Source organism: Pempheris klunzingeri, chromosome 6 (genome assembly GCF_042242105.1).
Source record: "Pempheris klunzingeri isolate RE-2024b chromosome 6, fPemKlu1.hap1, whole genome shotgun sequence".
Lineage (NCBI taxonomy): Eukaryota > Metazoa > Chordata > Actinopteri > Acropomatiformes > Pempheridae > Pempheris > Pempheris klunzingeri.
Window position 1 is genome coordinate 10009229 of NC_092017.1, and position 12486 is coordinate 10021714.

A 12486-nucleotide genomic window follows, 5' to 3' on the forward strand; every position below is an offset into this window, starting at 1 on the left:
CACACAGGCTAGAGAGAGTGGAATAATGTTTCATATCTTGTGTTGTCAATGATTAATAATCTTTAGATGAGGATGGGCAAACCTTACCCTCAGTTTGGACACCAGCACCTTCTCCACAACATTTTGACGGGACGTGATTTCCATCTAGTGGCGGAAAGAGAAACAGCTACCCCTTAACGTCACTGTCGTAAATGCCGCGTCGCTTGACGGCAGCGTGTGTGGTCTGAGAAAATCGACATGGCGTCTTCATTGATTTGCAGCGAGACTCGAAGCAGGTAAAGAGCAGCTACAGGTGAATGGAGGGTGTTCATAAAGATACAGTTAATGGACTTAACTGTCTCTCATGAGTTCAATACGAAAAGAGTCGTAAATGGCGCATGTCCTGCTCCCTGTTGTTGTCTGTCAGCCGGTGAACGTGCAAACTAACAACTAAGAATTTCAATTTCAGGGTGAGTTCAGTGCTGAACAGAGATGTGAAGCAGTACGGAAAGAAGTACATGTTTGACTGCAATGAAGAGACATGCTGGAACTCAGACCAGGTAAAACTGCAACTGTGTCCCAGGTCCATAGTGTTCCTGTTGTTTAAAGTATTTATGTAGAAGAAATCAATATATTTACTGGCTGCAATTACCAAAACTACAACTTTAGAATGACACTTGAACTAATGTGTCCTATGACTTAAACTTTACCAAAAGTACTAAAGGTTTTCTCCAAAAAATCTAATAGTTGTATTTCGTTGAGATGCTCCTGAGTCTGTCAACCATCCATAATGTTTTGCAGCTGTGCATTGCATTGTGGGAGATAAGTGTTTCAGCAACAGCACTAATTTTTTGGTACTTAGTTTTAACATAACATTTATTTATGGGTAACATTAATTTTGTCCATATGTGAACACACTTAAAACCTACATACAGTTCCTATGTAGTTTAGAATGGAGATAAACACCCAGGACTTCTCAGGGGTACCTAAGTGCTAAACTATTCATGTCACATTAAGACCTTTGTCGATTTCATATCTCTGACAGGGTGACTGTCAGTGGGTGTCTCTGGAGTTCCCCCAGTCTGTCAAGCTGATGGAGTTAAAGGTCCAGTTCCAGGGAGGCTTCTCAGCAAAAACATGCAAACTAGAAGGTAAAACCCAGAGATTACATTTTCCAGTTGAGCCTCATGACAAATTTCCTGATGTGATTTTCCACTGCCTTCTCATTTTAGTGTTTCCTACCGCAGACGAGACATTAGGTGTCACGAGATAAGTTATTTTCCACTTGTGCTTTCTGCAGGTTGTCCAAAAGATGGAGACACAACGGTGATCAGCCATTTTTATCCAGAAGACGACAACTCGCTACAGATATCCTTCAGTTTCACTATGCAGCATTAGACAGAGGAGGCTGATCGGTAACAGGGTGAACAGTGCTGCATAACTGAGACCAAACCTGTAGTCAAGTCAGATTTTATTTACTAACCCCAAATCACAATTTGCCTCAGGAGGCTTTAACAGTGTATGACAACCTCTGTCCTTCGAGCTTTAATCCAGATGTAGAAAAACTCCTCTCAAAAAACCCTTTAACGGGGAAAAATTATTATTTTTTTTTTTAATTCAACACCAAATTGGGGGGCACATTTTTTAAAACAATTTTTTTTTCTTGCATTTTTATGTTTTATTTTATGGGAGCAATTCTGCTTCAGTGCGTTAAAATGCGAGTAGAATGCAGTCCGTTAGTCGACACCAGGGTTATTAGTGCAGCGGAAGCTGTACCTGTCACTCTAGAAACGCACTGTGTTTCCTGTTACCTTAATAAGTATCAGACAATATTTTCCTGCACATGCTTTTCATCATTACCCTGCTTATCTTGTTCTTAACTCCACACCCACAGCTTTCCCATACAGGAGGCCCCTGCGGTGGACAAAGTAAAAATAATGTTTGAGAATAGTGGTGACTTTTTTGGGAGAATAATTGTTTACTCCTTGGACATCCTGGGGGAAAAATCCTCGTGACCTTTTTTTTTTTTTTTTTTTTAAATTGTCCTATGAGAGAGGAAATGACCCGAGTAAAGTACAGGATGCAGGACGGTGTGGTGGCACTTGGGAAACATGTCATCTGTACTGCCACCTCATGAACTGATGTAAATGTGGCCTTTTTTGGTATGGGTGCTTTCAGGGATCTGCCAAGCCAAACACAGAAGGCTTGGCGTGGAGTCTGATGCTGAGTTTTAATTGCAGATGTACTGGCTTTCTTGTGATTTTAAGAGCATGTGTAATCATGTTCTGTACTGAATATATGTACAGTGTATTGTGCCTTTAGTTGAAGCACCATTCCAGTGGATCACACAGTATAAAAATACATTTTTATTAAATCTTGTTTACAGTCCTCCATCGCTGTCCTTCCGCCAAGCAAAATAATTCTGCTTCACAACTGTCACATTTTAGTCCTTGTTTGTACAAAGTTTTTGCACATTGTAATGTGTACAACTGAAATAAACTGTCTATAAAATAATGTGCAGTTTACTCAGTGTAAATGTCTCTGCACGGACTGGTCTCTTACAGTGACTCGTAATTGTGACGGGTCTCAGTCATCTCACCACGGATGAGAGCTGGTTGTAGATCTGAGATCAACTGTGTCAGGCTGTCCTTTCCATTTATTCGTTTCACCTAGTGTCATGTTGGTGGCTTGTAGAGTTTCAGAATATGGTCCTCCAACACTTTCTGAACTAGGAAATAAACGAAATAACAAGTGTTAGTTCTGAACAGTAACCTGTGAAAACCAAATGTATTCGTCAGGTATGAGAAGACGATGCTTACTCTTTTTGTGTCCAAGGGCAACAGCTAAGGCCATTGGGCTGTATCCAGAGTCGGACTCGATGGTCATGTCTGCTCCTTTAGCTGCCAGAGAGTGCAGTAATGGCAATTAATAAAACATTCAAACTGAGTTCGCCAGAAGCCATCGTGACTTTACACTGTAAACATGCATCGTACCTAAGAGTGCCTCTACACATTTGATGTGGTTTCCTCGTACAGCATAAAGAAGAGGAGTTCCACCATTCTGAGATTTAAAAAAATACATGTCTTAAAAACAAAACATATCACGTTGTGGCTATATTTCTATGTTTAACAGATAATCGTGATCATCTTAATGTGTGTTTGCTTGCCATAACTAATTAATCTCATGGATGTGTGATGACATGTCTGACATAAAGGAAGTCATTATGTACCCAGTCATAGGTGTTGATGTCCACCCCATGTTTGAGAAGAGATTCAACAATGTCCACATAACCTCCGGAGCTGGCCAGTGTTAGGGCACTCTCCCGCTCCCGCGCAATTGTTTTGGGGTCTGCGCCCTAAAACAAAAATCCCACAATATTTAGTCTTAATAAGGACTAAAGGGTCTCTCCGGGCAGCAGATGTTCATTTCTAACCTTTTCTAGGAGAAAATCCACCACAGCTTTCTCTCCAAACGCTGCTGCCCACATGAGAGGCGTGAAGCCCCGTTCATCCTGTCTGCTGAGCAGTGAACTGTCTGTAAAACGAAACAGGTGACAGAACAAGCAGGAGGAATTTTGCACAATTTGATGCATTGTTGGTGTGTGACAGCCACAGTTCTCACCTTTACTCAGGTGTGCGGCCACTTGTGAAACCTCGCCTTGAGCCGCCAGCTGGTGTATGGACAGAGCTGATGGAAATAAAGTCTTAATAACTTCGTACGCTCAGGACTATGAGAACAGCACGATTGCTTGTCTACCACATTTTGTTAGTTAGGTCTTCACCAGTGCTTACAGTCTAGTGTTGCTGGGCGTACTGTAACCTCATTCCCACGCTGCTTGTTGGTCAGTGTGGTGGAGTGTTTGAACAAACCCTCTTCATCTACATCCATGTTCTCTGGAGACACTGGTCCAATCAGATGAGCCACAGCCATGTCAGTGGGAGCAACACAATCACTGTTTAATTCATCATTTTAAGACTGCAAACATCGGGTGTCTGCAGAAATACATAATGTGTGTCAAGAAAGTGCTCACATATAGGAAAGTTATATCAAGAAAAGACACAGAAAAGGGCACAGGTACCATTGGACCTCTCATCCCTGGACTCGGAGGGACAAACATTAGCGTTGGATGACTGGATATTTTGGCCATCCGCAACCTCCTCATCACCTCCGGCCTCCATGATCGCTGCAATAAAAACAAGACGAACTACTAGGTAATGTGGCGCTGGCGACAAGGAAAAGTAGCCAAATATAGTTTATAAAACGAAATGCATTGTCCACTCACCACATCCAGCCTCTCTGTCTAATTTGCGCTAACTTCCTTTTGGGGAAACTGAAAGTAAATTGTTTCAGATCACACGATGGCTCACGCGGGCTATCGAAGATGTCTTACTCGCCGTTCAGCTGATTAGCTATTCAATTAATCACTTGTTTTAACAAAAGAGATGAAAACACGTTTGATTCAGCCCGCCTTATGTATCACACCATTTGGTACTCTTTGGGGGGAAGAACTGTTGTTCTTGTGATCGATATTTCTCTCCGGAACATCGCCGTGTAGCACATGACAACAAAAAAAACACGGAAGTAGCAAGAATCAGCTGACACAACTTGCGTACAGCTGCATTGTGTTGTTATAAGCCCCCGGCTTTCGTCATGGAGGACCAGGAGATGCAACTGAAAGTGAGACGAGGTAAACATTAGCCGACATAAATACAACTTACCTCATTGTTACCTTGCAACGCTGCAGCTAAGCTAGTAGCTGTTATCTCGCTTTAGCCGCTAACTTGACGCTATGCTAGCGCCGTGTTTACATCGCTGCTTGTCCGCGTCCCGTGCTGTTGGGTGTTGTCCTTTTTTGTTTTTTCTAACATACTGATAAATTTCTTTGACTCTACAGTGACTGACAAATTCACGGAGAGCATGTACGTGCTGGCTAACGAGCCGTCGGTGGCTCTCTACAGGCTGCAGGAGCACGTCAGAAGGTCCCTGCCTGAGCTGGTGCAGCACAAGGTGTCCACCCTGTGTCACACTCATGGACTAAACACCCACATGGAAAACAACCAGGGAAAATGAGCCTCAAAACACAAGTTACACGGTGCTAATGCAGTAACTTCAGACAGGAAAATGTCTATCAAATATCAGTTATCAGAGCATTTGGACTCACAACGTTGAAATATTGGGTAGTTCATACAGTATCCAATGGGGGAAAGGAACCAAGCACATTTACTCGAGTGCTGCATTTAAGGACGTTTTTGAGGCACTTAAAATGGAATTTAAATTTCCATTTCATGCCACTTTCTATTTCTACTCCACTTCATTTATTTGATAACTTTTCAGACCGTTTACAACACATAAATCAACTAATCCAGTGTGATATGTTATCATAGATTAACCTGCCTGGTAGCATATAAAGTAGCTGAAATTTGCCCCACCAGCTGCTACATCAGTGATGTCATGGACTGTAACTGTTGTTGCACTCATATGTAAATATGAACACACCAGTAATAATTCAGTGCTTTATATATATATATGTTTCTGAAACGGGCCGGTCAGCATAATGAGCACTTAAAGGATATTTTGATGCTTCTGTACATTTGCTTAAGAAAAATCTTAAATGTGACAGCGTATGTAACCACTGTGTAACTGAATATTGCTACCACCACTGTTCATTAGGACTCCAATAGCGAGCACAGTCAACCACACAACCCTCTCACGTCTGTAGACCTGCTCCTGCTCATCAGCATGTCCCTGATTTTCAGTTCATCCATTCAGAGTTATCTGAATGAATTAGTTAAAACTGAGGCACGGTGGTTTGGTGGTAAATTATATGCTTTGCTGCAAAAGCTCTGGACATATATATAAACTGGGCCACTACTAGTATAAGGTAGTGCTCTTTCTCCTGAATATAGAACTGTTGTGTTTCCTGTCATTTCTCACACAGACAGACATGCAGAGCTGGGAGGAGCAGAGTCAAGGAGCCATCTACAGTGTAGAGTATGCATGCAGGTGAGAACAAGCAGAGGTTGATATATTTGCAGAATCCTACCGCCCCACTGTCACGACTGCTAATGCTTTCATTGACCTGTTGGTTTACGCAGTGCCGTGAAGAGCATGACGAACAGCAGCATGTATTTCAAAAACATTGACGGCCTCCTCCGGCAGGCCATCAGCATGAAGGAACAGATCGGCAACTCTCAAGGGCGCAGGTAGGAGGCAGCAGTGAACACGTGCACTAAGACTCAGCGGTGTCCAAAGTGAAGCGGTGGGAATTTAGACATTGTTTGACATAATGATGTTGCACTAACATAGCCATATAACGCCATTATGGATGTATTAACTTGGGTTATTTATCTTCGCGTTAATGCTGTAATTATTCAAGTATTCATTAGAATTAGAGTGTCATTGGTCCTCGCTGTGCTTTGTAGGAGCTGGCATTACTTTCATTTGAAAAAATCCTCCGATTAATAGCAACAAAATGTGCATATGTAGATGTACGCCAACAATTCTTTCGCAAGCAAAGTTAGCTAACTCAACTCACCCATGTGCAACACATGCCTATAGCTGCATCAAAGAATGAGCCTTCCAGCGCTGTTAATAGTCACTGTCACCTGTCTCCATTTTTCAAATTTGCAAAACTGAATGTCAATACCTCTCAAGTGTCAGGGTAATATAAGGCTGTTTCTCACTTGAAAGTGAAATATATTACCTGTTCCCAGGATTATTTCCTCAATTATTTGGAAGTATTTGGAAGACGGCTTTAATTTGAGCTGGTTTTCATAAAGCTAACTTTCCAAACCAAAAAGAGTCATTAACATTACAAATGAGAGAAATCAGTTCCTCGGAGACTGGAGTTTTATCCTGCATGTATTCATTCTTTGCTCCACATCATACCTTTTGTTCATGTGCAGCCTTTGCTTCTGTTTGTTTTATTTAATCCCTCATGTATAATAATTTGTACTAGTTAATATTTCGGGACATCAGCTGATACAGCTTATTTTTTCCTTCCAGTTTCTGCTAATTTATTCCCCCAATAACTGCAAAATGTACAGTCTGTCAGACCTGTTCTGAATTTTCTGTAGTTAACGGGAGCTTCGTTTTTTTCTGTTGTATTTGTCTGTGCTGTTTGTTTGTTTTTTTTTTGTTACCCACTCTGACACCTGCATGAAGCTTACGTGATGTGAGCCCCTCTCCCAGTCCCCTTGTCTCTGCTCCACATTCCCCATCCACTTCCTCATGACCTCTGGACAGAGGTGTCCAAGGTTAGTAGTTCCTCTAGATATGATAAAACCACATTCAGGCCTGGAATTTCACATAACGTCTTTCTTACAGAAGTTATTGAATTGTGCATTTGCATTACATTTAAAGTTAACAGGTTTATGTGAACTTTATTTAAATCTTAAGTCTTCTTTAGGTGTCGAAAAATATCCCACTTTCAAACTAAAGTATATTTTCTAAAATTAATTAATTTAAAGTTTTGAAATCATTTTGAGGAACATGACAAAACTCATCTGCACATTGTGCACGAATATTTGGCATAAAGCCACCATATACAGCAGAATAAAGTATTTACATTATTACAATGAAAGCTATACATTTGGGCAACATTGTCGCGTATAATATGATTTAAATCATGTCCATTCATATACAACACTACCAATTATACAAAGGTTGTGGTCAGAGTGTTTTTCATCACATTAAAGTACTTAATAATCTGAACAGCAGAAATCAGTTGATAAAGGTGAATACTTGGGTATGTTTATCAATCTATGTCCCATGTTGTCTGCAATCAGGTGTAAAAAGGTACAAACTGACGGTTCTACATGTGTTTGAGTGACACGTGTGTTAGCAGTCGGCTAATCAGTGTCTTTAACCACAAGCTCAGCTTCACACAAGAGTAGAGTCTTTTGCCGAAATCCCTGCCTTGCGTGCAAGGACACTCCTCATTTCATTGTTGACCCCATTCCAGGGTTTAGCCTGAGCCTGCAGCAAACCAGATTCAGTAGACAGGGTCCTGTGCATTCTGGGACAACTGCCGCCGCTGCTGTAGCCGTCTTTATCGCTAGCGTGGCCCTGGGAACCTCCAGCAGGGGAGTACTGCTGTTGCTGGTATTGTTCTGGCTGTCTCGGGTTGCTACATTGAGGATAGGACATCGGGTGGTGGAGGTGAGACTGGCTGCGGTGCATCCGTGGTTTGTCCACGCCAATTTTGAGCTCGCAGGGTCGAGACACAGGTGTGCTGCTGCTGCCTCTGTGGTCGTTCTGGAAGAGGGTGTCAAGGTGGTCGCCATGGTAGCGCTTGACACCACGGGAGGCTTTGACCAGAGAGTGGATCACAACGACAAGTAGGATTAAGACCCCAGAGGAGAGTACGCAAGCGCTTGCGATGCCTGTCTCCACTTCAAATATCAGGATCATAAAGATGGACATAGCTGTCAAGGAAGAGAACAGAGTGGTAGAAAAACAGGGAAGTTATACACAGAGAACCATTAAACGATGTTCATCCATTATTTGGTTTACTCTGAAAGTTGTTGGTTTTTTTTCTTGTGACTCGATTGGCTAGTTTCAGTTTTTGCTTCATTTTTATTTTCACATTGCCTCTTCCACATCACGGCAAACTGATGCTTTACAAAAATGCATTTAATTTGGCTGAAACGTCCTCAGCTGAGTTGTCTCATGTTTCCCTCCAGGAAACGTACTACAGACTCAGGCATGCTGAAGGAAGGGGGAGAAAAGCACAGCTCTGGGATGTGACGTGACTTCCTGAGTCTGTGTTGCTGCTCCTACAGCCCCTTGCTCTACTACCTCTTGATTGAGGCTGAACTGGGGTCATGAGGACGACGCCTCCTCGTCACAATGGATTGACTGCCTCCAGTGACCCCCACCACTCCTGCACCACAGCGCTGCCACATTCAGCATTAAAAACACTTAAGTCATGGACGGTGCTCAAAGAATGCATTGTTCTCTTGGACTCGCTGGACGGACCAGAGGGAAAGCAGTCGCGCTGGTTTTGCCTCTGCTGTTGAAAATCCACTGCATCGACAAATGTTTTGGACAGTAGTTTTCTGGGTTTTGTGCGTTTGTTGTTTAAGGCTGAAGCCTAAAATGCACCGTGCACGCAAATTATATAAACTTAACACACATACACAAGAAAAATGTGTGCTAGAAGGCAAAGACAAAGGGGCCCTGTTATAACCTGTATATATATCTGTAAATATATGTACATGCAAGACTGGACAACAATCTCAATCTGGATGAAAATCTTATTTTTCATTCTTTTGTTCTCACCTGCCAAGTAGACAGAAACCCCCAGGCAGAACAGTCCAATAGCCACATGTCGTACTGCTCTGCTGTCCAAAAGGAACCAGTCCGCTCTGTGGAAACAAATGTCACATGTTCAATGTCATGGTTCATGTTTACACCTAAACATCGCTTCTTAAGTTTTCTCATCAGTTTGAGTTCATTTATTTCTTCCCTGATAAGTTTGTACATCGTAACTGTTTGTCCTAAAACGAGTACTGATTATTGGGCATTTTTAAATGCTAGAGGTTTTCTTAAAGGTCATTATTGTTCATGTTTTCTTGGAATGTCCCCCCCTATCAGTAGGGATGTCCTGGGGTATGCTGTTGGATTTGTAAACCGACGTGGGAAAGGGCCAGCTAGAGGCCGTGTGCAGGGTGCATAATGAGAGGAAGGCCATTGTTTAGATGGGATTCATAGGGGTTGAGAGGAGAGGTGGGGGTCGACCAACAACATTGCAGCACGGGCCTCTGCACTCTGACACACAAGGAAGACCCTTTTTATGCCTCTGAAACTATGTTTTCTTTGAATCAAACTTAATACAGACAACCAGGATCCGCTGTGGTTAACAGAGTGCATTTTAAGAAGATTGTGTGGGCAGAGGCAGAAACGCGCACTAAACAGATTAAATGTAATTTTCCACTCAGAGCAACAAGTGTTGAACGCTGTGTGACCAGAAAATGGGAGGCTGTGCTGGACGTAATGCAGTGTGGTGCTTTAGCCTTGTAATATTCACTTCTTTTCTTAAACTGCTACATTTCTGGATGGCACCCATTCAATTTCGGGGTGTTATTTGAGGTTGTGCTTTGAGCTGGCGGTGGTGGTGTTTTGCTTTTGCACAAACCACAAGCTGCTGCCTCAAAAATATGAATAAATATCAGAATAAATTGGAAAAAATGAATTACCATCTCTCCTGTGTGGTGTCAAAAACAGGTCAAAATAAAGTTTGCATTTGTACTTTCAGGATTGTTGTATTACATAACATTGGAGGTTCTACTTTCCTGATCATTCATTGCACCTGAACAAGTAGTTAAAGTGAAATGATGTATCTTGTGCTTTACTGTGGACACTGGCGTCAGTACAGGATAATATACTAAACTGGTCGTACCAGACCGAGTTAGACTGCAGAAGCAAAATTTGAATTTGTGAGTGTGGGTTTTGTTTTGTTTTGTTTTTTTTGCTTATAAATGTATTTCACTTGTTAGAAAAAAGATGTTGTACCTCCTTCTGTTGCCTTCCTACCCGAGTGGTACCTTTTTTAAAGGTGCGTATTCATTTCTGAATGAACTGTGCTGCTGTTACACGTGCGTTTAAGCCTTCAAACGTGACCCAGCCTATCAGAAGTAACCGGAACTATTTGTTTCTGAACAATTCGGCACAATCCGAGTGAATTAAAGCGGGTTTCGGGTGTGTCTGGTGTCGCCTTACATGTCGGGCTAAATACCTCTCAGTGTCCTGCTCTCCCCTGCAGACCTCCGTGGAAAAGTAGCTGTGGAGCAGACACACCACCACAGAGCTCAGGTGGAGGGTGAGGGACAGCGCGGACAGCACCGTGGACACGGGCAGCAGGACGGCCCACACATGAGCGGGTATCACGGCGGAGGTGGAGGGGGGAGACTCCTTCACCGCCGTCTGCTGGGACTGCAGCTGGAAAATCAAAATGACCGACAAAACAGACATGATAGCCGATAAAATCCCCAGCAGAGACAGGACTATGAGAGACCGCTGGCTGTACTTGAGCGACATCTTTATCCTAAAATCTGTCTCCTGGTCAGGTTTCCCCAGAGAAAAAGAAAAAGAAAGCGTCCTTATGTCCCGGTTCGTGTGTTTAATCACAGCTCTCCGGCGATCCTAAACTCCCACAAAGTGCTCTGGCATGGCAGAAAGTGTGTCCCTGGGCTCTTTTCCTCCCCAGCATGGGTTTTTGCAGCACTTTTGCCTGTTGTGCTGGAGCTCTCCGCTGCCCAGTCTGAGCATGTGATGTGCTTTAAATCCCCAGATTAAAAACTTCGCAACAACAATGGACTTTTTCTCTTGGATCCTCGGAAACAATGCGTGGACGTGCCCCTGAGAGAGAGGCAGCGCTCACTGACCAAGCACACGACACAGAATAACAGAATAAAGGACTTTAAAACAGTCCAGTCTGCATCGTTAACCTGCACCCAATTAAACTGCCCTTTTTGTGATGTGTGGTTGCACAAAAATAACATTAAAATACTTTTTCTATGGTTTAACCACCGAGCAAAACACACACCTAAAATTACTGAAACATCTCCTCATGACACAAAGGCTAATTTTATTCCCAATGCTTATGCTGTGATGTAGCCTGGTATCATCACACAGTGAATAAATCATCCAACAGTGACTCTTTTCAACATGCCGTTGGATTATTAACTGTCTAACACTAAAATAAACACGTAAAAACCGACGTGTGTCTCACAAAACAAGGCAAAATGTGACTGAGTGTAAGAAAAAAAAGCCCTAAAACTTGTCCCTGTGTAAAATGACACCATGGTAGGTGTAGGCCTGCATTAAAGCTGACTTTTGAGGAATTTGAAGCAGCAGCGGATACCTTAGCTAACCCCTCTTCATTGTAGAATACTCCTTTTATTCTTAGTCCGACTGCCTGAATCTAATTAACTTTTCACTAGTTGCCGTGGAAACATGCACAGTTTACAAGTGATGCTCTGTTTTTTTTTCTCCATCCAATCACATAATCTGTCATCTATACTCGTACCTTTATGTGCACATCGCACGCCACACAAGACAATCAGTTAAAGTCAGGTTGTCCAATACGTGGCTGATTTAATAGAATTAGTGTTTAGTATTCTATATATACGCTTCACATACGCACCACGGCTGGATGGCTAACACCTTGACACACTTAAAGCCTGTGACTTGTGTCACAGAGGCCTTATTGTTCTGTTAGAGGTTGGGGTTCGTTGAGTGTGTGTGTGTGTGTGTGTGTGTGTTGGGGGGGGGTTGTAAAGGTGTAACCCTTGTTCTGTTGAGATGTAGATAAGGCTGTAGCTATAAAGGTACACAATGTGAACAATTGCTCTCACACATGTACACTGACCAGGGAGACTATTTCTGCATTCGACAGCCTCACCACATGCTCTAAAAGGGTTGACGCTGATCTTGTCGAAAGCAGAAGTGAGAGGTTTCAGGAAAATGAAAAAAAAAAATGGACTTAATACGGAAAGCTCTCAA

At 42.6% G+C, this 12486-nt stretch overlaps 4 protein-coding genes across 8 annotated transcripts; 2 read left to right on the forward strand and 2 right to left on the reverse strand.

Annotated features, from left to right (window-relative positions):
- The first annotated feature begins 207 nt into the window (after positions 1-207).
- On the forward strand, positions 208-2448 carry nr2c2ap (nuclear receptor 2C2-associated protein). The gene is made up of 5 exons (XM_070831638.1): positions 208-275; positions 449-539; positions 1025-1130; positions 1280-1347; positions 1872-2448. Exons 1-5 carry the CDS (start codon positions 238-240, stop codon positions 1992-1994), a joined length of 426 nt encoding a protein of 141 aa, XP_070687739.1. The 5' UTR covers positions 208-237; the 3' UTR covers positions 1995-2448.
- rfxank (regulatory factor X-associated ankyrin-containing protein) lies at positions 2333-4502 on the reverse strand. Of its 4 annotated transcripts, XM_070831637.1 has the most exons (9): positions 4262-4502; positions 4058-4183; positions 3771-3881; positions 3601-3666; positions 3413-3513; positions 3209-3334; positions 2973-3039; positions 2799-2879; positions 2333-2707 (listed from the first exon to the last, which is right to left on the reverse strand). In XM_070831637.1, exons 2-9 carry the CDS (start codon positions 4155-4157, stop codon positions 2655-2657), a joined length of 705 nt encoding a protein of 234 aa, XP_070687738.1. In that variant the 5' UTR covers positions 4158-4183; positions 4262-4502; the 3' UTR covers positions 2333-2654. The 4 variants fall into 4 exon arrangements, with proteins under 4 accessions (XP_070687738.1, XP_070687736.1, XP_070687735.1 ...); XM_070831635.1 differs by having other exon boundaries at positions 3413-3666; positions 4058-4162; XM_070831634.1 differs by having other exon boundaries at positions 3413-3666.
- A 38-nt stretch (positions 4503-4540) lies between these two features.
- Positions 4541-10422, forward strand: borcs8 (BLOC-1 related complex subunit 8). Of its 2 annotated transcripts, XM_070831640.1 has the most exons (6): positions 4542-4666; positions 4874-4986; positions 5918-5982; positions 6075-6182; positions 7144-7235; positions 8664-10422. In XM_070831640.1, exons 1-5 carry the CDS (start codon positions 4630-4632, stop codon positions 7211-7213), a joined length of 393 nt encoding a protein of 130 aa, XP_070687741.1. In that variant the 5' UTR covers positions 4542-4629; the 3' UTR covers positions 7214-7235; positions 8664-10422. The 2 variants fall into 2 exon arrangements, with proteins under 2 accessions (XP_070687742.1, XP_070687741.1); XM_070831641.1 differs by lacking the exon at positions 7144-7235 and having other exon boundaries at positions 4541-4666.
- Positions 7242-11019, reverse strand: tmem221 (transmembrane protein 221). Its single transcript, XM_070831642.1, has 3 exons — positions 10718-11019; positions 9262-9347; positions 7242-8405 (listed from the first exon to the last, which is right to left on the reverse strand). Exons 1-3 carry the CDS (start codon positions 11017-11019, stop codon positions 7861-7863), a joined length of 933 nt encoding a protein of 310 aa, XP_070687743.1. The 3' UTR covers positions 7242-7860.
- Positions 11020-12486: the final 1467 nt, after the last annotated feature.